This window comes from Cornus florida, unplaced genomic scaffold, assembly GCF_030987335.1.
Source record: "Cornus florida cultivar Cherokee Brave unplaced genomic scaffold, ASM3098733v1 CherokeeBrave_3.0.0_Hap2_Chr10, whole genome shotgun sequence".
NCBI classification, from domain to species: Eukaryota; Viridiplantae; Streptophyta; class Magnoliopsida; order Cornales; family Cornaceae; genus Cornus; species Cornus florida.
In genome coordinates, this window is record NW_026775580.1 from 96,784,084 (window position 1) to 96,810,674 (window position 26,591).

The 26,591-nt window shown below is 35.3% G+C and overlaps 3 protein-coding genes across 4 annotated transcripts; 2 read left to right on the plus strand and 1 right to left on the minus strand.

Annotated features, from left to right (window-relative positions):
* Nucleotides 1-7,185: 7,185 nt before the first annotated feature.
* LOC132276105 (pentatricopeptide repeat-containing protein At1g08070, chloroplastic-like) lies at nucleotides 7,186-11,021 on the plus strand. Of its 2 annotated transcripts, XM_059777376.1 has the most exons (3): nucleotides 7,186-7,249; nucleotides 8,197-9,562; nucleotides 10,111-11,019. In XM_059777376.1, the coding sequence occupies exons 2-3, from the start codon at nucleotides 8,337-8,339 to the stop codon at nucleotides 10,616-10,618; spliced, it is 1,734 nt and encodes a 577-aa protein (XP_059633359.1). In that variant the 5' UTR covers nucleotides 7,186-7,249; nucleotides 8,197-8,336; the 3' UTR covers nucleotides 10,619-11,019. The 2 variants fall into 2 exon arrangements, with proteins under 2 accessions (XP_059633359.1, XP_059633358.1); XM_059777375.1 differs by having other exon boundaries at nucleotides 7,243-9,562; nucleotides 10,111-11,021.
* Nucleotides 11,022-12,791: 1,770 nt separating this feature from the next.
* Nucleotides 12,792-15,062, plus strand: LOC132276106 (pentatricopeptide repeat-containing protein At5g08305). The gene has a single exon (XM_059777377.1). The coding sequence runs from the start codon at nucleotides 13,034-13,036 to the stop codon at nucleotides 14,624-14,626; it is 1,593 nt and encodes a 530-aa protein (XP_059633360.1). The 5' UTR covers nucleotides 12,792-13,033; the 3' UTR covers nucleotides 14,627-15,062.
* Nucleotides 15,063-15,805: 743 nt separating this feature from the next.
* LOC132276108 (succinate--CoA ligase [ADP-forming] subunit alpha-1, mitochondrial) lies at nucleotides 15,806-25,710 on the minus strand. The gene is made up of 7 exons (XM_059777378.1): nucleotides 25,203-25,710; nucleotides 23,807-24,016; nucleotides 22,391-22,561; nucleotides 19,747-19,870; nucleotides 16,771-16,832; nucleotides 16,476-16,557; nucleotides 15,806-16,252 (listed from the first exon to the last, which is right to left on the minus strand). The coding sequence occupies exons 1-7, from the start codon at nucleotides 25,434-25,436 to the stop codon at nucleotides 16,116-16,118; spliced, it is 1,020 nt and encodes a 339-aa protein (XP_059633361.1). The 5' UTR covers nucleotides 25,437-25,710; the 3' UTR covers nucleotides 15,806-16,115.
* Nucleotides 25,711-26,591: the final 881 nt, after the last annotated feature.

The window sequence follows — 26,591 nt, forward strand, 5'->3', positions numbered from 1 at the left end:
AACAGCGACCTCGCTTGTTGATACCACAAATTCGCTCACTTCACAACAAATCAAGCCATCCTCGAAGCAGTTGCAGGAGCGAAAAGGTTATATGCATTAACAAACACACACCTTTGCAAAACCCTACCCAAACAAAGAATTCATCAATGCCCAATACCCATATCCTGAAATCACTTCATTCCCTTTCTGGTTTAGATTCCCTAACTAACATTCAAACATGGGAATGCAATTCAAAAGTTAGATACATGTATGTGTGTGTAATCTAAAGCTGTATTTCTTGTATATTTTTGTCTTTCAATGGTTTCCACTGTGTCACACCCACCAACACTATTAACATTCCTTCATATAATAACCCATTTCAGAGTCTCACCCAGTCAAATTGACCATTCCATTGTTCAGAAGAGACAACTACAATTCAAGTCAAAGCCATGTCTGACATTTGGAGCTTTTAATGACAAGTTTCATATTCTCACCAATTAACCCATTGTTTCTGTTTTTACAAGAGCTTCCTCAAATGGGTTTCTTGATTTCATCGAAGAAGATGAGATTTTGATGCCCTTTGAGGAACGCCCGGTGAAATTTGCTTTCTGTGTTTTGTTTTGGGCGTCTCTGTCTCTTATTTGGTTTGCTGCTTCTGGGGAAGCTAAAGCTGCTTAGGCTGTTGCGGATTCCATTAGAGCCTTGAGCTTTGGTCTCAAGATTGCGTCGTCCTTGCGGATCGGAGCTCGGGATGGCCTGATGAGGCTGTTGTGTTTGCCCTAGCTACACTCCCTGTGATTGAGCTTCGTGGTGTTATTCCTGTTGGTTACTGGTTGCAACTCAAGCCCAGACTCCCAACTGTCTACTCTGTTCTTGGGTTAGTCTCAATGACACTCAACTCTTGATCTTGTTTAGGGATGGCAACGGGGCGGGTTTGGAGCGGGTTTCTCTAAATTTCGCCCAATCCCTTTCAATTTTTGTCAAGTCCATACCCGCCCCAAGACCCGCGACGGGTTGGATTTTCATATCCAACCCCGCCCCGTTCGGAAATACTGTGCCCCCGTGCCCGCCCCACTAACAAATTTTTTTCTCCCACTTTTTCGTGCCCGCCCCACTAACAAATTTTTTTCTCCCACTTTTTGGAAGTTAAACTCCTACTATTTAAATGTGCAAAGCCTAGGAATGACACAACATAAATAAAATTATGTATTCTAATAAATAAAAAAAAATAACATGCACATAACATAATTCAGAGAACATAATAAACAAAAATAAAAGTTTAATACAACCAAATCACAAGAAGTTCTAAGCTCCAACTTCCACCATAACCAAAACAAAAGCAAATTTAATACCAAGTTTACATCCCAAATTAGGATTATAAGAGATGGGTAATTGGGTAAGCCGCTAAAATAACTTATTAATATATATTAAATATAGTTATATGCGGGGCGGGGCGGGGCGGGGCGGGGCCTTTAGGATATGTATATTGAACCCTTACCCGCCCCATGACCTTCGACGGGTACAAAATTTGTATCCATGTCCGCCCCAACGGTATAACAAGTGTTCCCATATCCGTTATTAACGAGGCGGGACGGGGCGGGGCCCCGGCGGGGCAGTAAAAATTGACATACCTAATCTTGTTCCAGTTTGTTAGAGGGTATTTCAGTGATCGATATTGTTTTTTACATTTAATATTAAATTATAAAGTTAATTTTGTCATTTGGTATGGGGTAACTTAATAGCATTTCTTTAATTTTGGGGATGTTTGATCACTGGTATGGGGTAACTTAATAGCATTTTTTTAGTTTAGGGGATGTTTAATTTTAGTGGGATTTTTTTTTTTTGTACAAAAATGATAATAGAGAAGGATTATATGATTTTTCCCGTTATGTAATAATTTATTGGGACCTCCAATTTTTATTTCAAACATCTATTAATGAAAATTATTTAACATTATTAATTGTGATTTTGTGTAGCAAAATTCAAGCATGCGCTTCATAATTTTAAATCTATTATCTTTTTATTTAGGAATGTCCCAAAAATTAAAGAAAAACAAGAGTATATTTCCATAATTACTTGATAATTTTAAAAGAATATATTGCATTAATTGCACGTTCCCTTAAAAAGTTCTTATATCTAAAGTGGATAACTTTTTCTTTTTCCTTTTTTTTTTCTTCTTAAAGTACATGTATCGCCCCACAATACACGCACCATCCGAGATTTCAAGAGCTTACCTTTCACTATGCCCCTAGAGGCATGGATAATTAGTTTTTGATAAATATCTATGGATAACACAGAGGAAATATAATTATTATTAAAGGTGGTCCGGCGTATAAATTAAATTAGGTTTATTTATTTTTACTTAAATCCCATCATCCCTATTTTTAGATTTATTTGTTAGTCAACAAATGGTCTATTAAGTAATGCTAACATTTTGGTTTGGAATGGAGGGATTTTACTGGATTTTATGTCTCCTCTCCAACTACACACGCTCTCCCTATAACACAGACCATAACCAAAGAGTCTTTCATTCTATTTCGTCTACTACTCAAACCATAATTTATCATGTAAGTCTTCCATTAAAAGTTACCTACTAGTGTTCCACCTCTCTCGTATGCTATGCAAACTACAATGGATAAGTTTTTTATTTTATTTTTTATACACATGCACAGGGATAAAATGATATAAAATTTATTTTTCTTCAAATTTATTTTTACATTCAAATATTAAAAAATAATTCATTTCATTTTAAATACAATTCATTCCAAACATAAAACTGGAATCCCATTTTAGTTGGAATCTTATTCCTTTTTTAATTCCAATTTCAAATCCAAAAGAATTTGGTTCCAAACAAAGTGTGTGATTTTTTTTTTTTCTTTATAGAATTTCAAAACTACCCCCTAATGCTTAAACTACCCTGATCATAAAACGAGGAAGAGAATACAATTCCAAGGAATGAAGCATCTTGTTGAAAAACCGACACGGACTAGTCTTCAGCAAGATATGTCATTTAATATGCTTCTTTTGGGTCACAAATTCCATTCCCACTCACCTTAACATTTAGGATAACAAATGGTGCAGTTTCTGGTATATTTATGTGATTAGAATAAACGCCAACATTTCATTTCGCGGAGCACATAGACCCAAACGTCTCAGTTTTTCTCTCTCTACATATGAGAGAGGGACAGTACCATGATTTCACAACAAAAATAGGACAATTTGAAAAAATAATAATAATAATAATATATTGTGAATTTATACGTCCATCAAAATTCCATTTTTTTGAAATTATCCCTTATTTTTATCCAAACTCTTATGGATTACGATTCTTGATTGGTCAACCTCTCCATTTTCATTTTATCCGTTAGTGTTTGATTCAAATTCATCGTCGTCTCTGTTGTCCTAATTATCTATTGGATTTTTCAAACAGTATGGCTGTAGACAATCCTGAGTACGGATTAGGCAAATTGTTTATCTGTACAAAATAATATAGAACACCATAAAAGTCATTTATATATATATATATATATATATAAAGGACCAATATCAAAACTCATACAAAATGATGGAATTTAAGTGAAAAAAATACTGCTTTCCAAAAATCAAATTTAATAATTTTATTATTATTATTATACTACTTACTAGTTACTACAACATATAACTACCACATATGACTTGTGGGGATGTTGCATGTACCCTGAGGTGGATTAGTTTCACTCGTACAGTGTGAGGTTACATTTTTTATGAAAAAAAATATATATATTATGTGTTACGAATTGGGTAAGTGTAAAAAAAATCTCCCCATTATATACAAAATGTGTAAATATTTCTTTTCAAAAACCTTTATGCTGCATTTAGTGTGTAGGAATGGAATGAGAATGTGAATGGAATGACTATTCTCATTCCATTGTTTGGTTGTAAATATGAAATGTGTAGAAATAGAATGATAATAACCATTCTAGTGTTTGGTTGGACCAATTTAAAATTTAAAATAGAATAAATTTCAAATTGAGTTCTTCAAAATATCCCTCTAATTAGTAACAAACAAATTAAATTAACAAAATGACATTCTTCTATAAATTTTAAAAAATAAATGGTGACAGTGACGGTGGTGGAGATGGAAAGCGGCAGTGCTATTGGAAGGCGGTGGTGGAAGGTGGCAGTGGTGTTGGTGGAAGGCGGTGACAGTAGTGTGGTGGTGGTGGTGGTGGTGATGATGGTGGTGGAAGGAGACAGTGATGTAGGTGACGATGGTGGAAGCCAATGGAGGTGACTGTGGTGGTGGTGGAAGGCAGTGGAGATGGAGGTGGTGGAAGGTAGTGGCGGTAATGGAAGACAGTGGCAGTGGTGGTGGTGAAAGACGGTGACGGTGGTGGAAGGCAGTGACGGTGGTGGTGGTGGTAGTGGAAGGCGATGACGCTAGTGGTGGTCGTGAAAGGCGATAGTGGTGGTGAAAGGCGGTGGCAGTGGTGACGGTGGTGGTAGTGAAAGGCAGATGTGGTTGTGGTGGTCCGGTGGAAGGTAGTGATTGTTTTTGGACGGGACGGATCTTGTCCAAGGGAATTCCTCTCCTAATATTTCAAAGGATTTAATCTTATGGCTGTTATAACGCCATATCACCATCTTATCATTCTCACATTAATTTACGAAAACTTAATTAAATATGATATCTTTTGAATTCCAAAATAACAATTACGGCTAATTTCCCATCCCGCTCATTTTACTTTTTGGCGCTAAAATTTCCATATACGACTCCATGGATCCATAACTGACCTCTTCTTCTCCCTCCCTTTCTCTCTCTAGATGACTGCACAACAGAGAATCCATGGTAGAGATCCACAAGTGTTGCTATTTGACTTGGATCCTTGCCGTTTAAATGCGTGAGGTGAGGCAGAAGAGGCTGAAGTCGACGTGTCAATTTGGTGCAGCGGAGGCAGTTTGGTTGAGGGCGTTGTTTCTCTCTCTAGTTGTTGGGTTCTTTGGGGTTGTATGTATATATACGTGTATGTACATTCTGTATACACACATTTGCCTTTTAAATCAAAATTGGTGCTAATATTGTTTTGCTTATATAATAATTTAATAAATACATATAAGATAAATAGTATATTTCTGTTACAAAATAAATAAATATTACATCTCTCTGGTTGATGGGTTCTTTGGGTTTGTATCTAATATATATATATATATATATATATATATATATATATATATATATATATATATATATATTCTGTATATGCATGTTTGCCATTTTTAATCAAAATTGATGTTAATATTGTTTTGCTATAATATATAATAATTTAATAAGTATAAGATAAATATTATATTTTTGTTAAAAAATAAATAAATATTACTCCATACAAATTCTAAAGTTGAATCAAACAGAATTAGAATTCTAATATAATTAAAAAATAATAAATTGAACTAGAATTGTAATTTAATTCCATAACCAAACGTACCCATAGTCTTTTTTTTTTTTCATTAATAGATAAAAGTTGCCTATTGAAAAAAAAAAAAAAAAAAAAAAAAAAAAAACAAGAAAAGTGTATATTTTACTAGTGATGATAATGTGAAATTTAATTTATTTATTTTTGTTAATGTTCTTTTTTTTCTGTTAATATTTTTTCTATATCAAACATTTATTTTGATGTTGATGATACTATTAAGGTTAGTTGTTGTGTTTTAAAATATTTTCCTAATACGTGATTAATTGTATGGAACGGATGCCAAAAAATACCATATTTAATTGAGTTTTGGTAAATTAATGTGGGAATGGCAAGATGGTGATGTAGGGCTATAACAGTCATAGGATTAAATCCTTGGAGATACTAGAAGAGGAATTCCCTTGGAGAGGATCTGTTCCTTTTTTGGACTTGGAATATGAGGGTTTTTTTGGAAAGTTGATTTTAAAAAAAATATTACTTAGGAATGCAAGGGCCATTCCAAAGGTTTTGTGGAATGGATTTTCCTTCCAATATATGGAATGACTATTCCCATTTTAAATTGATTTCATTCCATTCTATTCCATTCCTACACGCTAAACGCAGCATTACATATTTCAAACTAAACAAATAAGGACAATTCTTTGAAAAATAAACTACTTAAAATGCCCACAAAATAAAAAATAGATAAAATAATAATATTTTTTTATTTTTAGTTTTGTATTTATTAAAAAAACAAATATTTAAAATTCCCTTAAAAGGTGTTTTGGGGCTTCACAAAAAAGTTTGGTCAAAATTGTTGACCCAGGGGCAAATTGCACAAATGTTCAAAATAAATAGTTTTATATGCACTTTTTTGAAAACAAAGGTGTTTCTTGGAATTATTTTATAGGGTAAAATGCGTAAAAAAAAAAAAAAAAAAAAAAAAAAAATCCCTGAACTATGGGGAAACCCACAACTAACTCCTTGAACTACCAAAAATGCAAGAAACCCCCTTAACTATGCAAAAAAGTTGCAGATCACCCCATTCGGCCAAGGTTCGATGACAATTAGCTAATAAGATTTGTTGAATTATTTTAAAAAACAATACTGCCCTTAGAAGCATGAAAGGACAAGAATGCCCTTAATTTCCAACCATTAGACCCTAATATCCCAGTCGTTATAATGAGCAACAAAGCTAAACATGGCTAATAAGGGTTTTTTTGTTGGTGTTCTTGGTGCTCAATTGACTGTTAATCTTGATAATAATTGCGGTCATAAAATCGATACAAGTCTTGGTAAGTGTCATCATCCATCTTTAGTTCTATATTCATCGTCGCGTACTCTGGTCATATCCATCTCTTTAAATTCATTTCCTGTGTTACTGCCGACGAACCCAGAAATGGCGCCGACGAGGACAGAGGACCGTGGCACAAGGATTTACCAATAAGCACGCGAACCTGATGAAATGACTGTCCGGTAAGCACAGTGGAGAGGACGGCATGAATAAGCCACCAAAAATGGACCGACGACCACAGTGACAGCGAGAATGTCAGCGAGCTCATGAAGATGCCCAATAAGGCAGTAAAAAGGGTTTACGGCGAGCTCGAAACGGCGGGGATGCAAGGATTCAACGATGAGCACACGTGACTTGAAATGAACCTCACCGGCGATGAATAAAAAGGTTGACGGCATTGTAACTGAACTTACTGGCCAATCAAATTCCGGCGAGACCCATTGAGCTTTGGCAACCATCAACTTCGGCAAGCCAACTTCAAACCCAGCAGCTTCGATATTCTTCTTCATTGCTGGTGCTATTCATTTTGAGACCCGTTGACAACACCAAGGTCACACCGACGAATCCTTATCTCTTTGTTGTGTTATCGCAATCTTATTGGTTGGTTTAATATTGTTTGCCACGTCAATAACTTAAATTGAGATTATAAGAAACTGCGCTGTTTTATTAGAAGGGTGGCATTTTTGTCTTTTTTCTTTTCCGGTGGCCTAAGTTGGCAAACGTATAGTCCGGGGGGTTAGTTGCAAAACCCCCCATAGTTTACGGTTTTTTTTTTTTTTTTTTTTGTAGTTTACCCTATTTTATATTGGAAGAGAGTTTCTTGTACTTCTACCCTTGTTAATTAAAGGGACGAGATAAAAATGTTAACACTTGCAGTCTCATTTATCGGAAATTGGGAGTTCCATTCTCTTTCCTTATTTTTATTTTATTTATTTATTTATTTATTTTATTTTTTTTGCTCTTTGCATTTGTCATGGTTCTTTAATTTGATTACTCCAAATAAATTCAGTTCTTCTTTTTCAAAAACAAATAAAAAATTATTCTTGTTCCAATATAATTCTTGTGTAAGTACGAATCCATTTATAGATATGCTCTTAATAGTATAGTTTAAAATTTGCATAGAAGATAATTACAATTATTTATTTTTACTTTTAAAGTAAAATTTTGATTTTATGTTACTGCTTGTCCCCAAATGACGGCCTCAGCACAACTGTATTTTAGCGGGAATAACCAACTCATTTGGCCTGGGTTTCGGTGTCAGTGTGTCACTAGTGAAATGAAAATTCTTTTCTCAGTCTCTGGTCTTCCATGATTAATTGATTATGAAAGCAAATACAATCATAAACCGTTTATTAAAGCCTAGTATATATTTCCTGCTAAATACATGCAAAAACATGATAGAGCTCAAACAAATCCACGCTCAGATGATCAAAGAAATCAACTTCTCTCTTCATGAGACCCCAACTCAAGTTTTGAAGTTGGTTTCTTTCTGTGCAGTTTCACCACATGGAAGCTTAGCCTATGCTAAAGCAATCTTTAGTCAGCAACCAAACCCATCTGTTCCACTCTATAACTGTCTCATTAGAGGACTCTCCTCAAGTAAACAGCCTCTTGAAGCACCATTGTTGTACCTGGAAATGCTCAGAAATGGATTGCAACCCAATAATTTTACTTTTCCTTTTGTGATTAAAGCCTGCATCAAATCTTCTATGACCCATTTCGCGATTCTAATTCATACCCATGTTGTTAAATATGGATTTGAATATGATTGTTACATTCAGAGTTCATTGATTCGTTTGTATGCTGATGGGAAAGATTTGGATTCTGCAAGACAGCTGTTTGATATGTGTTCTGAAAGAGACATTGTGTCTTGGAATTCAATGCTTGGTGGGTTTGTGAAGTGCGGTGACATAGAGAGAGCACGAGCGGTGTTTGACCGGATGGTAAACAGAGATGTGATTTCTTGGAACACCATCATCAATGGTTATGGAATTCTCGGGAGAATAGAAGAAGCAGAGAGTTTTTTCAATGAAATGCCTGAGAAGAATGTAGTCTCTTGGAATTCAATGTTGGCGGGTTATGTTAAATGTGGAAATGTAGAGCTTGCCCTTAAATTGTTCCGTGAGATGCCTTGTAGAGATGTTGTGTCATGGAATGCCATGTTAGCATGTTATGCACAGAGTGGGAAATCAAATGAAGCTCTTGCGTTATTTGATGAGATGCAGACGACGAACATAGTGCCAACTGAGGCCACTTTTGTCAGCCTTTTATCAGCCTGTGGTCATTTGGGTGCTCTGGACCAAGCGTTGAGTTTGCATTCCTACATCATTGATTATAAAATCGAGATAAATTTCATTGTTGGCACTGCGTTGGTGGACATGTATGCCAAATGTGGTAGCATATCTCGTGCCTCTGAAGTTTTTTATTCTATGGATTCCAAAGACGTTCTTACTTGGAACACCATCATAACTGGCATGGCTATGCATGGTTGTGCGAGCAGTGCTCAAAGGCTTTTTAGGGAGATGCAAGAGGATGGTGTGGCACCTAATGATATAACTCTTGTAGCTATGCTCACTGCTTATCGTCATTCAGGGATGACAGAAGAAGGCCAGAGATTACTGGCTTGCATGAGTTGCACTTATGGGATTGACCCCAAGGTTGAGCATTATGGTTGTGTTATTGATCTGCTTGCTCGGGCTGGGCGATTGGAAGAGGCCTTGGATCTGATAGGGACTATGCCTATGGAGCCCAATGCAAGTGTTTGGGCAGCATTGCTCGGAGGTTGCAGGATTTATGCGAATGCTGAGGTGGGTGAAAGAGTGGGTAAACGCCTTATCAATCTTCAACCGCAGCATAGTGGCCGGTATGAACTCTTCTTTTATGCCTAGTGAACTTTTGTTTTTTTTTGTTACACTTGGAAGTACAAGATACCTGAATTATATTAGAGGCTAATTACATAGACCTTGACTAAGATATATGAAATAAGATTACTGACCTGACTCTAGATGTTAAATGTAAAAATCAAGTGTAAAAGAGCTAAATGTAAAAAATCCGGGGGGGGGGGGGGGGGGGGGGGGGGCCGGTTGGGGGAATACTTCATAGTCATTTCAATTTTATCAGGGTTGGTCTATGTAAAATCCCTTGTATTATATTATTGTATAAAAAAGAAGAAAAATGATATCGTGATACATTGGCATAAAAGCAAGCTGGCCTGCTAATGCTCGAACTTTAACCTCACTAAGCTCACTCTTTTTGTTGTGTCTGCAATTGAATTATAATGAAGCAAGGAAGGATTTAAGGACTAAACTTTGTCAATCACTCAATCAGCATGTGTTAACTAAAAGTAACTTCTCACTAGATTATTATGCGTCTTGACACCCTTTTCGTTTTTCCCTTTCTTCTTGTCCACAGCTACATCCTTCTCTCAAATATATATGCTGCTGCAAAACGATGGGATGATGCAAGAAAAGTGAGAAACCTTATGAAAACCAAAGGGGTGGCTAAGGTGCCAGGGGTAAGTGTGATTGAGTTGAAGGGGATTGTGTACCGGTTTGTGGCTGGCGATTGGTCACATCCCGAGTCAAGCTATATATATGATAAGTTGCGTGAGCTATCAACACGGCTAAAGACTACCACCGAATATTTACCAGATACAGAGCAAACTCTGTGTGACATAGAAGAAGAAGAAAAGGAGTATGCTTTGTCTGTTCACAGTGAGAAGCTGGCCATTGCATATGGATTCCTACACTTGGGTACTGAGGAAGTCATCAGAATTGTCAAAAACCTAAGAGTGTGCAGAGATTGTCACCATTTCATAAAGTTGGTTTCAAGAATTTATGGTCGAGAAATCGTTGTCAGGGATAGGAACAGGTTTCATCATTTCAAAGATGGGGAATGTTCTTGCCTAGATTTTTGGTAGATGTATTGAGATTTATAGTTGTATCAGAACATTGTTATGGGTTAATTGCAACCAAAAAAAAACCTTGTATCATACATGTTTTTGCAAGTTGCCCCCTACATTGCAATTTATCCTTCAAATATTGAAAATGTTACAATTTGTTTTCTCCATAGGGGGGTATCCTGTAGCATTTTCAATAGTTAAAGGGATAAATTGCAATGCATGGTGCAACTTGCAAAAACTTGTACAGTACTGGGTTTTTTTGCAAAGAACCCTATTGTTATATATGTGGTTTTGGATAAGAGCATGTTGGTGCTCGAGTTAGAATGACCCCATGGTGATTTTTTGGACTGTCATATTTGGCCACATCAGATAAAAATTGACTTTAGTTGAAAAAAATGGTTATTTGACCTAGCCAAAATATGCATGCCTCTTAGAGGTGGAACTAGCACATCTAATTTTTAAAACTTGATTGGAGCTGTGTTTTAGAATAAAGTGAATATATTTTCAGGTTAATAAATATACATGTAGCAAAATTAGAATTGTGTCACAGTGGGTTTGCTTATGGAATCCAGCCAAACAAATTAAATATGCGACAAGATTTTTCAACTCAAACTCAATTTTAATTATAAAAATAATTATTTAAATTCGTAAAAAAAAAATTTACGGAATTTGGATTAAGGGTTAGTTTGGTAGGTGGGAATAGCATGAAATAAAGCGGAATGAAATGTTTTTAATTCTATTCTTTTATTTGAAAAGTAATTTTAAAGATGGAATACCCATTCTTCACCTTTCTAAGGAATGGGCATTCCATTCCCACTTAAAAAAATACGGAATAAAAATAATACTATATTACTTGAAAAAAATGCAGAATAAAAATAATACTAGCATACTTAAAAAAATACGGAGTAAAAATAATACTACTAAAAATCTTAAACGATATAATTGTTAACTCACTTTTCTCAAACAACTCAAACCCTATCACTTTTGCATCAGAAATCGACATTGAAAGCGATCAACTATTGAAGACAGTTAACAACGAATCCGAAATCAGCGCAAAATTAGCCATTGAAGTCGATCGACAACCAATCCGAAATCAGCCGGAAATCAATCATTAAAGTAGATCGATGACCGATCTGACATCAGCCGGCGATTTGATCCATTGAATTGCATCCATTGAAGTTGATCGACTACCAATAAGCCGGCGATTTGCATCCATAGATAGTGATCTAAAAGCAAGTTGAGATTATATTCTTGACTAAAAAATGAGTAAATTTCCATGTCAATGAGAGAGATCTCTCCTCAGTTTCCAAATATACATCGAAAAAATATATTTACACATATATTTATATATTTATTTGGTTTACATATATATATATTAGTTTTTCTTTTTAAGACATATAATGCTACGTTTGGTGTGCAAGAATGGAATGGAATGGAATGCCCATTCCAACAATTTGTTTGTTTGGTATGTAGGAATGCAATGGAATGAAAATCCATTTCATTACTAAACCTATGGAATGGAATGGCCATTCCATAGCAAGATTAAATATTTTTGTAATATTCCCAATCAGCCCTTCATCACATTCCAATAAGGCAAAAATATTTTGCATAGACCAAAAATCTTTCGCATTCCATTTTTCACGTTTCTCGAACTTCTTTATTAGACATGATAAAAGTTTTTCACCTTCCCTCTCTTCTGAATATACCCAAAACTGTCATTGACAAAAAGTTACAGGACCTTCAACCATATTATATATATATATATATATATATATATATATTTATATCATTAAATATATATATACATATATATATATATATATATATATATATATTTTAGCATTTACATCAACTTCTTATTAAGTATTCAACCCGTTTTTAGATAAAATTGTACTGACAAAATATTAATTAGATTGATTTTATTAAAAAATAATGAAAAGGGTATTTTTGAGAAAAATCATTCCATTTCATATTTAATGATAGTCAACCAAACAATAAAATGGTAATAATCATTCCATTTCATAACGATTCACCGTGTCACACCAATTATTAGAATTGTAATATTCATTCAATTCAATTTCATTCTCATTCTCATTCCATTCCAAATTACATTCAATTCCTATACATCAAACATAGCTGTATAACCAAACGAAAGAATGAGAATAGTCATTCCATTCCATTCTCTAATTCATTTTATTCTTACGGTATTTCATTCCTCATGCCAACCTAAAGTCCTTAAGAATTGTAATCCTACCATATTCTTCCTGATTTAGAAACCGTACCCCATGCGAGGAGTAGTATGGACATCCCTGCAGCCAAACAACCGGGCAATTTTCCCTCCACTTAGAAATCCAAACTTCCCCTTTATTAAACGAACCTACAGAGTTACTTGAAAAAATCAACTCAATTTGTTGTGGAATTTGATCCTTGTAAATGTTGAGTACTCTATGTACTGTGCTCGACAAATGCAAATCAATGGCAGAGCTTAAGCAAGTACATGCTCTGTTGATCGCTTTGAACCTTTCGCAAGACGAAGCATTTGCATCAAGACTTCTCTCTTTCGCTGCCATCTCGGATTCAGCCTTCGTTGATTACTCTTATCGAATCTTTCTGCAACTCTCTGCTCCAACAATCTTCCACTGGAACACAATCATAAGGGGTTATTCAAAAAGCAAGAACCCAAACAAATCAATCTCTGTTTTTGTTGAAATGTTACGAATTGGAGTCACACCAGACCATCTAACGTACCCTTTTCTTGTCAAAGCCTCTGCGCACTTGTCGAAGCTTCGATTGGGGACGGCAGTGCATGGCCGTGTTTTGAAAACTGGGTATGAGTCTGATCGGTTTGTTCAGAATTCTTTGATTCATATGTATGCTAGTTGTGCTGATATAGTGTATGCACGTAAACTGTTTGATGACATGCCAAAGAGGAACTCGGTTTCTTGGAATTCTATGCTGGATGGGTATGCTAAATGTGGGGACCTAAATTCGGCACGGGAAGTGTTTGAACTGATGCCAGAGCGGGATGTTGTGTCGTGGAGTTCTATGATTGACGGGTATGTCAAGGACGGGAACTATGGCGAGGCATTGGCAGTTTTTGAGAGAATGCGGGTTGCAGGGCCTGATGCCAACGAGGTGACAATGGTTAGTGTTTTGTGTGCTTGTGCTCATTTAGGTGCGCTTGAGCAAGGGAGGACTATGCATCGCTACATGGTTGACAATGGGTTGCCTCTAACTTTAGTGTTGCGAACGTCTCTTGTGGACATGTATGCCAAATGTGGGGCGATACAGGAAGCGTTAGCTGTCTTTCGCGGTGTTTCAATGAATCGAACCGATGTGTTAATTTGGAATGCTATGATTGGAGGACTTGCAACGCATGGTCTTGTTATGGAGTCACTCGATATGTTTACAAAAATGCAGACTGTAGGGATCTTCCCAGATGAGATCACATACCTGTGCTTGTTGAGTGCTTGTGCACATGGAGGTTTAGTGAAGGAAGCTTGGTACTTTTTTGAGTCTCTTGGTAAAGATGGCAAGACACCGAAGAGTGAGCATTATGCTTGCATGGTGGATGTTCTAGCGCGTGCAGGTCAAGTAACAGAGGCATACCACTTCTTGTGTCAAATGCCGGTGGAACCAACACCTTCCATGTTAGGTGCATTACTTAGTGGCTGTATGAACCATAAAAAATTAGGTCTTGCAGAAATAGTGGGAAAGAAGCTTCTTGAGTTGGAGCCGTATCACGATGGTAGATATGTTGGTTTATCAAATGTTTATGCAGTAGTCAAGCGCTTCGATGAAGCAAGAACGATGAGGGAAGCTATGGCGAGAAGAGGGGTGAAGAAGTCTCCTGGGTATAGTTTTGTGGAGATATTTGGAACCCTTCACAGATTCATAGCTCATGATAAAACTCATCCCAATTCAGGACAAATCTATATGATGCTAAACAATATTGTAAAACAAATGAAATTTGATGCGGATATTGAAACACAAGAGCATTGTCTGTGTGATATTGAAGAGGGGTGAGGTTTATATGCTTCTACTATACGACATTGGTTGTGTGTCAAATGTCTGTAATTTATGATTTTCAATATCAGTCAGAAATATGGTAAAAGGGATCTTCTACCGTCTACAATATAGTTCACAAATATATAATGTTTTCTATTTTATTTTGCGGTACGTTTATAATGATTCTTCTGAGTATTTAATATTTATTCTTTTCAAGACTAGAAACTATTTATTTATTTTATTTTATTTTTTTTTTTGGTTGGGTAGAGCTCAACTGGGAACGGAAGTGAAGAAAGTGGCTCAATGAGCTTCCACCTTCTCTCTCTCTATGTATATGAGGACGTGTGAGGAGGAAGCGTTAACCTATATATAAGATGCTCACCATAACCTATATACAGAGATGTATATATACGGAGATGTCTATTTATAATATCACTGCTTCATCACCAAAACCTATATACAAAGTATTAGTTAGGTTTCCACAATTGCAATACAAACTCGCAATTAGGGTTTTTCGTTATCGTCCACTATTCGTTCTTGAGGGCTAAGGTTAGATTCAGAGAATGGTATTTAGAATTCGATCCAGATGATGGTATTGTGGAGTTCATTCCAGATGATTATTTTGTGAGGTTCGATTCAGATCATCTGGATCTTGAGGATTCGATCAATAATTCATCACTCGAAAGATCAATATTATGTTGAACACACTTTAGGAGTTATGTGGTAGGAATGGAACACATGCTGAGAGGGTGCATGTTGCATGCATTGATCTATTTTCTGCTAGTACGGAATTGCATGAAGTGTTTGTGAAAAGTCCCGAGTTTGAACCCGCCAAACTAGTTTACTACTCCATCTTAGTATCATTGTTTATTTTTTTTTTTGAGAACCATTCCAACTTTGGACAAAAGGGTTACAATATAAATTCTTAATATCCGCCAAGATACATGCTTCAAGAAGTTTCATTGTTCATTTTATTTTGAGAATTACATTTTCCAATATGTTTGGAATGAAAATTACACTTTTCAATATGTTTCAAAAGGCTTTTTCATGATACAAAAAAGAAAATAGGCAGCAAATTAATGCCTCATTCAGTAACCATAGATGATCTAGATGCCGTGTGTTCTTTATTTGTACTCTATGCCAAGTATCTAGAAGCAAAAAAACCTTTTGGCAAAGCCGATAACAACAAACAAAACATTTTCCCAACTACTTGTCTGCTAAATGGTCATTTAGCAAAGACAATCACTAAAATCGTCATTTGATTATTTAAATGATATATCCACGTCACCACATGTCACCACATGATTATAAAACGAACATTACAAATAAATCACTGTCTCTGAAACCTTTCCAAGGTTAAATCATGGACTATGCAACCAAAGCAATTTTCTCATTGCAGCTCTCTGTTATTATATGCTAAAAATGGGTTTTCCAATTTAAGGTCCACCGCGCATTGGGTAATTTCTCATGTCTGCACAAAAAAGAACAAAATGATTCTGTATGAAACTCATACAAGACCCCTCTGTTTGAAGACATCAAGCATTGCAGCTCCAATCTTTGCCGGAGATTCGACAACTGTGACCCCAGCTTCCCTGAGGGTCTTAATTTTGTCTTGCGCCGTGCCCTTTCCCCCTGATACTATAGCTGCATACACAAACAGGAATTACAGAGTTCAGCAATGATTTAACTAAGGAACACAGTTCCAACTTAAAATTTTAAGAAATTTTTTGTATGATCAACATAAAATGACAGTTCTTTCTTTTTTTTTTCCTTTTTCTATGAAACGTTTTTTATATTTTCTGTTAGCTTGACAGCAAGTAGCATAGCAACTGCAAGATAATTAAGATTCATGATGGCGATATTATACCTCCAGCATGACCCATGCGCCGACCCGGTGGAGCAGTTAGTCCAGCAATAAATGCAACAATAGGCTTTTCAGTTCCGCTTTCCTGTTTCATTTTACACTTCATTAGATGCTCAATTCTCACAAATAGAAACCAAAGAGACTCCAACAGAAAACCTACTTCTCACAACTCAAATACACTAGAACCAACTAAGCGCTTTCCCCGTAAGTCCATCCCCTCTATGTGAGACCAATGCATCGTCCTACAACTTCGGACTTTGTGACTAAAACTATAAATTAAAATCTCAGCATTACTCACCTTTATGAGGGCGGCTGCATCTTCTTCTGCTGTACCACCAATCTCACCGATAAGAACAATACCTGAAATGCAATTGGCATTCATGATTAGATCAAGAGCACTTTGGCTTCCTATTCTCAATATATACAATCACTTTTATCTTGTCAAAACCTTTTATTCAGTTAATCAGGTGAGGGAAGGCAGAAAAAGTGAAAACCAAAAGAAAAAAGAAAGGGAAATGAACGTTTATAAAAGAACATAAAAAGTGAAAGGGAGAAAACAAGAGCCAGGAGGAACTGCAAAAAGAGCCAACCTAAAACTTTTACTAGAAAGGAAAAGAAAAAGAACTATACCAAATGGTAGACAAATTATAACATGTTACTCCTTTATTTATTTGTTTAGCACCCACAAATAAGCAGAAACACATTTAAAAATCAAAATTTATAGCTAATGAGGATTCTGTAACAAGCAAATATTAGCCAGTTATTTCCATTTCTGACTTGCAAGATAGCAACAATGTTTAAGCCCATGATTTCTTACCCATCCAGGGTTTACATGTAAATGGACATTAGCTTTATTCTACATTTTCTGCACTTCTTTTTTAATTGTAAATTTTCTTTTTGGGATTACTGATGGCAGTTATTTTCTATTTGATATTACTGAAAGCAAGATAGCAAACAATCGAAGTCAAGTTAAAACCTCCAGATATTTTTAGACGTCTTGAGAAATGCAGACAATTGAATGTTTATATAGGTCAACAAGAATATATCAAGTTACAAGGGTTATTCATCAATTACACCAAAGTTGTGCTAAATGCAGCCAGAAAAGCTGACATTACGAATCAATTAACCTTTTAGTCCTAGCCATTTTGACCCAAAAAGTAGAAGAAGATGAAGAAAAAGAGAAGGAAGAGATGGGGAAAGAGAGAGAGAATGAAAGAATAATTTCATCCTTCCACCACATTCTATTTATACCAAGAAATTTCAAAAATTACACATATGCATCCTACATTATATAAGTAAATAACAAATAAGCCCTGACAACAATTTCATGAAAAGAAATCAGATATCTTAAATTAAGATATCCTAAAATTATAGAGATTATTAGCTAAAACTAATTATTAATATCAATTCAACATAAGCAATGCCAAATCAACTAGATTATTTTGACCTCCCAATTGATCAGATCAAGTTGGCCCATTATTCACATCAAACCAATCTATAGTCAGTTACTAAGTTGTAATATAACAGGGATAGAAGTATAATCTCTACTTTTGTAACCACTAACCATCCTCCGACAAAATTGATACTAGCATCCCGCAAAGTTGCCATCACAATCAACAAAGAGTGGAATTTGTATTCAAGCAATTAAGAGTAACTAAAGAAAACTATGCATTGAATTTAATTAATGTGCTGTGGCACAGATGACCTCCAGGAATTCGTATTTAATTAAAAACTGCCGAACATGCTCCTTAAACATCGAGACACGTGTTAGGCACACTTTATATTGTCATCATTTAAAATTAACTTTTATTTAAAAACACATGGCCAACACAAGGGCAGGACCACTATTTTAAGAATGAGGAGTGATAACATGAGAAACTGACTTAAAAGGCAAAAGCATGGAAGTGTGGAAGTTTCTTGTAGGGGAGGGGATCAGCATCATATAGAATCCATTTCATGTGGCCATGTTCATGCATCCCTCTCCACCCAAACACTAGGACCACCAGGGCGGTTGGTCTAAGTAAAAGGTAGACCCAGGCTAAAACTGAAGTATAAAAACCTTTGCTTGAAACACCCCAGGTTGACCTCTAAACACAAGCAGTATAGATGAGTTCAGGAAATTGTATTAGATTGGGTTAGAAAATGCCAAACAACACCAACTTGCTACTTTGACTTGTTATTCTGCATTGATGAAACAATCAAGAATCCTATTTACATACACACCATTTCTAATTGATTGCAGATTAAAGTTCCTAGGACCTTGATAAAACAACCAAGGAGTTCCATACAGAAGATTTTTAAAAGATTTTAAAACAGTACTTTGAGCTTCTAGAGTATCAATAGATCTGATAATTTGAGGCAAAGTCAAAGCACCTACATGAAGTCAATAGATGTAAGATATTGTACAACAAAAGGCTGATATTCATGAAGGAGTCGAAAAGATCAAGTTGAAAAGGAAGAACGACAACAACAAAAACAGCAAATCTGGTCTTGATTCCAATCCTAATCCACAGCCCACTTTTAGGCATTCCCAAACTCAAAGCAAATGTTAACACCAAGGATAATAGCCCAGTGGTATCTTCTATACCTCCCAAAGTGGAACATCAGGGGTCAAGTCCATATAGGGGCAAAGTGGATGTGTATTATTTACTGGGGAAAAAAAATAATAAAAAATAAAAAACACCTAAACAGATGTTTTTCAAGTAATGAAGGAGGAGAAATAAAAACAAATACAAATTTCATTAAAGTTTCTATGAGAATTTGCCAAGCGTCAAGCATAGTGGCATGGGCTTTCGATCTCAAGTCTTCATTCTTTTAGTAAGACCAGGAATCAATATCAATAATTTGCTCTCAAAAGGATCAGGAACAAAAGAGGACTAGGACTGGAATTTTTAAATGCATTAGTGACCCCATAATATCAGACTGCTATCAAAAGAGCTATTTACCCTTAACTTAAATTATGTGAGCAAAAAATCCTGGTCTCTGTTATGTCCCCTTAAAACAAACTATATTCTAATATTTTTTATGCTCCAATGATGCCCCGAGGGAGGGGAGTTGAACATGGGTGTTGAACTTCATAGCGACATCCTTCAACCCACTGCTCTACCCCTCTGGGTTAAACTAAAAATAACACACATTGAAATAATATCATCCTTTTCCATTAAGAACATAATCCCTCTGCCTCTTTCTATGAAGCACATGCTACACTAAGAAATCTGTGGAACAAGATCAACAGTTGATTTATTATTTTTTTTCATTTTCCTAAAGAGTTTACCTTCCGTCTGAGGGTCAGCAAGAAACTTCTTCATGCAATCAACAAAATTTGTCCCGTTGAAAGGATCCCCACCAATACCAACACAGGTTGATTGCCCTAGGCCAACTGCAGTCGTTTGGAAAACCTGGTAGGTACATAGCAGACAAAGTCATCCACAAAATTTCTATAAAATATAATAGAACTAGAAGTCAGAGAAGCCAGAACAGACTACCAAAGTCGGAGGTATTGGCATAATATAGAAAACGCATATATCACCACTTTGCCTCAACTAGTCCCCTACCACCAACATTTAGGCTTTGAGGCTAATCATACTAAATTGAACATGATGAAACTGAAACTTGGATGAAGCATATCAGGACAATGTCAGTGGTATTTACCAAAACTAAGAATGGCATCCAAAAAGTAATTTTGCATCCCCAAGCAGCTTTAATTATTATTTATGAATTATAGATTGAAAGCATTATCTCTTTAGATGTCCCACTGTTGGCTATTTGTTAATAGTTGCATATCGTCACTTCATTTGATTGAGAGAGTTATTAGCAATCCACATTTTTTAGGCTGACTGCTTAAAATCATGAAAATGATTGGTCATAAGAAACATCATTGTTGCCTATATGCTTAATTTTAGGTATGATTAAATTGACATGGTGCACCCAGACAGCACTCATGTGATGGTTCAATTGTTAAAGGAAATAAAAAACAGCATAGCAGTAAAAGAGTATCACAATTGACTCCAAAACAAAACACGTATAATCTTCACCGACATCATATACATTTAAATGCCAAGGCGAACATAATTTGAATTTCTACAAAAGCATTTTTTAAGCCAATAAATACAGTTTAGAGCTACATTATATAGACACAGAACAGGTTCCAGACCCCAAATCCAAGGACAGAGGCATGCCTAAATATTCTTATTTTCAAATGATCTTTTATTTCTAGGGTAAAATAGTGTTTTTATGCAATATCACATGGACACTTTACTCATTCCGAAGCAAAATTTTTTATTTTTGATAAGTAAAAATGTATAAAGCGCTCAAAAGGGGAGCGAAGCCCAAGAGAACTACACAATGCCAAAATAAGTATCCCCTTTGGGGACTCGTCTTTCTAAAGTGCCATGCATATTATGCGCATCTCGCTTTGAATTTACAAAACTAGGCCTCCAAGATTTTGAAGATATACATTGTTAATTTAGATCAGTTTTCAACCATTAAGTAAAATTTAGAAAATATTTTTTTTTTTAAATAAAAAAAATAGACTTCTCAAAATGAACATTTATTTTGCGATATGCCAAAAACGAAAGAGGAAAACTTGTTCTATGACGCAAGGACTAATAAAAAATAATAATAAGAGTTTTATGTACTATAATAAACTTGAATCATTCAATATACTAGCTAGGCACAAGTGGACATGCCGGGCACATATCTTTATACCATGCCCAACCCCAAATCTTGTCCTACATGGATACTTCATTCATTTAGAACAAACACATCAATGTGCAACATTACCATATTCTCTTGGACCAAAATAGAAAATGAAAAAAGTAGGCATTATATACCAATGCTATATAGGACAAAAAGAACGTTGGCAAGATCATCAGGAGGAAGAAAAATTTGTAGCCACATATATACACTTCTAGAAACTCCTAATTCTAATGGATTTTGACTTTATATATAGAAAGTCAAAGACATTGACTACCAGATCTCATATATACCCACTACAACCATGCGTAAATACTCAAGTTAATCATTTGACCCAAAAATATAAACCATGGAAACTACTACAACCCATGTCCAGCGAATCTTGAAATTAAACAAAATACTTGATATATTCTAAATCAATAAAACCTGCATCAAATTAAACTAAAGAAAGTATAACATAAGAAAACACAACCTAGAACTTCACTATAAGAGGTCCCAAGTGGCCCCAACTTGAAATCCTACTAATTTAAAACTCTCTTTCTTAAACTCCTTATGGCAACGCCAAGTGCCACCTCTGAAGGCCCTTCTAGAAACTCCTAATTCTAATGGATTTTGACTTTATACATAGAAAGTCAAAGACATTGACTACCAGATCTCATACATACCCACTACAACCATGCGTAAATACTCAAGTTAATCATTTGACCCAAAAATATAAACCATGGAAACTACTACAACCCATGTCCAGCGAATCTTGAAATTAAACAAAACACTTGATATATTCTAAATCAATAAAACCTGCATCAAATTAAACTAAAGAATGTATAACATAAGACAACACAACCTAGAACTTCACTATAAGAGGTCCCAAGTGGCCCCAACTTGAAATCCTACTAATTTAAAACTCTCTTTCTTAAACTCCTTATGGCAACGCCAAGTGCCACCTCTGAAGGCCCTTTTATAAGAGTAAAGAGGTTTATGTCGCGGTAAGTGTCAGCTAAACATATCCAAAGCCATAAGATGCCAAAAGGAAAAATGACTATTCAAAAGTCTAGTAAGTTCTTTAGTGGTAGTTAAATTAGAGGGACATAAAGTGTGAGGAAAGGGTTTAACCATTGATTAGACGGACCAGCAACATGGATTACACAAATGCGTGATTTATATAGCATCATTACAACTTAACAAACAAACACCACAAGATACTTGGGAAAAAAGGATCTCACAGCTTCATAAGTCAATGTGCCAGAACGAGAAACAATTCCTATGCGCCCAGGTTTATGAATGTATCCAGGCATAATTCCAATTTTGCATTCTCCAGGCTTGATAATACCAGGGCAGTTTGGACCAATCACCCGAGTTTTTGATTGGTTGTTAAGAGCAGCCTTCACCCGAACCTGTAGTTTGCATTTATCAAATCCAATGTCAGAAAGAAACTTAAGGCTCAATTTCAGTTACAAAAGATACCAAAAGGACAAAGCAATTATTAGAGCTATAGGCTATTTTCTAAAAGTAAACCACAAGTATAAAAGATATAACTAAATTAAAATTTCTAAAATGATATAACAAGAAGGTCTCATCAAAGAGGTGAATGAGCAGCTAATCAAAATTCCAAGTTCACAAATTCCTCACCGCTGTGGGTTCGAATCCTGAGAGCAGCCACTCTGTGCAACTAATGCCAAATGTTAAAATTGTATCAAAATGTGCCCTTCCCAGAACCCTCGAGGCCTCAAATTGGATTTAGACGGCACAAAGAAGGTCAACAGAAGATGGCTAAATGATAATGACTACCGCTAAAAAGACCAAACTCGCCTAAGACCACCTGGATCCTCATAGAGAAATTTTTCAACAACTTCAGAAAGATTCCGCACCAACTTAATAAAATCTAAAGAATGTAGAGCTGATAGAACCTTGAACTTTCATGATTTCAACATTTAACATCTCCTGGCAGAAAAACCTAAATCATGGACTTAAGCTATAACAACTGCTGAAATAGAACTCTTAATAAACTAAAAGGTGGATAAATCTAATAGCCAACTTATTGTAAAATGTGTAACATTTTACAACTTCAGAAAGATTCCACAACAACAACTTCAGAAAGATTCCACACCAACTTAATAAAATCTAACGAATGTAGAGCTGATAGAACCTTGAACCTTCATGATTTCAACATTTAACATCTCCTGGCAGAAAAACCTAAATCATGGACTTAAGCTACAACAACTGCTGAAATAGAACTCTTAATAAACTAAAAGGTGGATAAATCTAATAGCCAACTTATTGTAAAATGTGTAACATTTTTTATCGCTACGCATGTCCTGTAATTTTCACAATAACAATTTTTTTAAAATCCAATGTTATATAGCCTGCCTTGCCATAAAAAATACTTTTCAGAAACACAAATTTAAACAAAGAAAAAGAACAATAGAAACTAGCAAAAACGCTATTTGTTTCATTATTCACTGCAGAACTCTAGTGATTCCTTTTCTAAAATCATAAATAAATAAATATATATATATATATATATATATATATATATATATATATTATAAACTAGTTAAACCTGATGATTGGAATCGGCTCAAAAACTATCACAGTCAATTGGTGGGAGGGGAATACCAGTGAAAAGAAAATTAAATTACCATATCATGCTGAGGAATTCCTTCAGTAATGCAGACAACCAAATCTAGCTCAGCCTCCATTGCTTCCATAATAGCTGCTGCAGCAAAAGGTGGAGGAACATAAATCACTGATGCATTGGCCTTTGTTTCAGCTTTTGCTTCTGCAACTGAGTTAAAAACTGGAAGTCCCAAGTGTTCAGTTCCACCCTTCTTTGGTGTGACCCCACCAACCTATTTAAACAAATAAGAAGAATGTATATAAATAAAGCTCCTTGTGCTGATTTAAACAAACCTTCCAATACTTCAGTAAGTATGCAAATATATCTACCAGTCGTATATGTATAACAAGTGGGGCAAGAAGGACCAAGAAGTAGGGAATGCCTTAAAAGTCATTAGTAGAAGGAAATGAAGGGATCGGATCAGAATCGCACAAACATTAAAACCTAGCAGATCTTTCCATATGCTGAAAATTTTAATCATGCATGAGGTAACAATTCTTCACATTGGTGGAGGGAATCATTCTGGTAGTTTGGTTGGCAATCACGTGCAACAATTACCCTTTGGATTTTGCCACACTCCATCCCATTTAAAAACAAATTTTCAAACATTAATAGGTGATATTATTCATGCTATGCCTATTACAAGTCTACCTGCAAACTGTAATTTGAGAAGAGATTGTCAACGGTTTAATGGTACACTTTAGCCACACTAATTGTGATAACATCCACAGTTACCCTTTAAATATACTAATAACAAAATACCACAATTCCCTCAAAAGACTTGAATATCCACCCAAATTTGTGACAAGGACAACAAAAATGATGGAATTTCTAGGATCATCTCCAAACATCATCAAGAGGTCAGAATGCATAAACCCCGTGTTGAGAACAGTGATATCGCAGAATAACAGCTATTGGAGGAAATTTGACTACAGGTGAAGTTGCGGATAAGATATTACATTTTTCCCCTCATTTTGGTACTACTAATATTGAGGATGAGCTTGCAAATAAGGGTAGGGACAGCATCTTGATCATAATTTGATCCCAAGAAATGATACAAATAATTATGGAACTAAGGAGTTAATAATCACCAGAATACATGTTTCACTAATTCCTTATAGAAAATCAAGCAAGAGAGGAAGAAGAGAGCTTAATCGACTTGCTATAAGCAACAACGGAATTCTAGGTTTTCTCAAACTAGACAATTACGTATAAAACCCAATTTTAGCTAGGTTCAGATGCTGATCTGACAAACAAAATTGATAACACAGATTCAAAGGTAAGAACTACAAAATGTACTATTGCAATACAAATTGAAATTAGAGCTACATAACAGATCCATTTAGCAGATTAAATTCTGAAGCAACACTGTATTGCATATACACATATATAGTTTTTGTGTGTGTAGTAAACGTTACCATCTTAGTCCCGTATTCAATAGCTTGTTCGGTGTGGAAGGTGCCATTCTTGCCGGTGATCCCTTGGCATATGACCCGAGTGTTCTTGTCGACGAAAACGGCAGGAGAAGCCGCCCCGAAAAGACGAGATTGCGACAGAGAATGAGAAGGGGACGAGAAGACAGAGTGATTCGAGTTAGGGCAAAGTTTTGAAGACAAGTTGGAGAAGATCAGCCTCGTCGCTTGTCGAGCCATCTCTGTGCTCTCTTTCTCTCTCTTTCAGGTTATATATATTTCTATATATCTATATAAATATATATAGCAGCGTTACATAGATGAAAAAGACCGTAATAGAAATGCACAAATAAGAATACGAGAAGAGAATAAGGGGAGAAGAGACACTAGAACAAAGGGAAGGGAAGAGGGGCTGCTAGCGATGCTTGGGTCAAACCGAAAGAAACCTTATTACTTTTCAATATCACACACACATATTGCTTCTTTAGCATCAAAGTCATTGTTGTATCACTCGTCGTTTCAAGGCTATTCAACGGTTATAACTTTAGTTCTCTGATAACAAGCGTATCAAGAGAATTGTGGCTATACAAAGGGCCGTTGATCCAATGATAAAAAGGAAAGGAGTTCGAGTCCCGTGAACAAACAATTATGTGTGTTTTTGCTTTACCCAAAAAAAAAAAAAAAAAAAAAAAAAAAAAAAAAGAAGAAGGAGGAATTTAGCACCTTATAATTAAGGGTCGTGTAGTTTAGTGATATCCTTCTATTTTTCAAAATAAAAGTTCTATAGTTTTCACATGAGTATATTTCTTTCCTTGAAAAAAATAAAAATAATTCAGTGAGGGATTCAAAGAATTGTATGAGAGTGAGTGGGGATATTTTTAAAATTTTCATAAAAGTGGAGGAACATTTATAAGATTTTCACACAATTTTATACGTAATTTTGCAAATAAAAAACTGATCCCTTAATGATGTGTGCCTACATATAATTAGTGCACTATAAGCCCTACTTAGCCCAAACATTATAAATTTACCACCAGTCCATGCATGTAATTTTTTATTTAAATAGTTTGGAAGCATTTTCTTTTTAGTCAAGGAGTCTAGCAACTTAGGAAGCACGGATATGAAAATGGAATACGGATACGACACTACATGAGTATGAAATATGACAAAATTGATACAAAGTATAATAGGATGTGACAATATAGAAATGATAAATTATATTTTTATATATACAAAAAAATAATTTTTTAGATGTACCTGAATTAAGGATTAAGAAGAGAAACAAAGATCAATCGTGTGTAACGTTGAATAGGATTGTGTGTGGCACATTGATTTCGATTTTTTCTTTGTTTTTTTTAAATGAGATAATCTACTCTATTGATTCATTGAAATCTG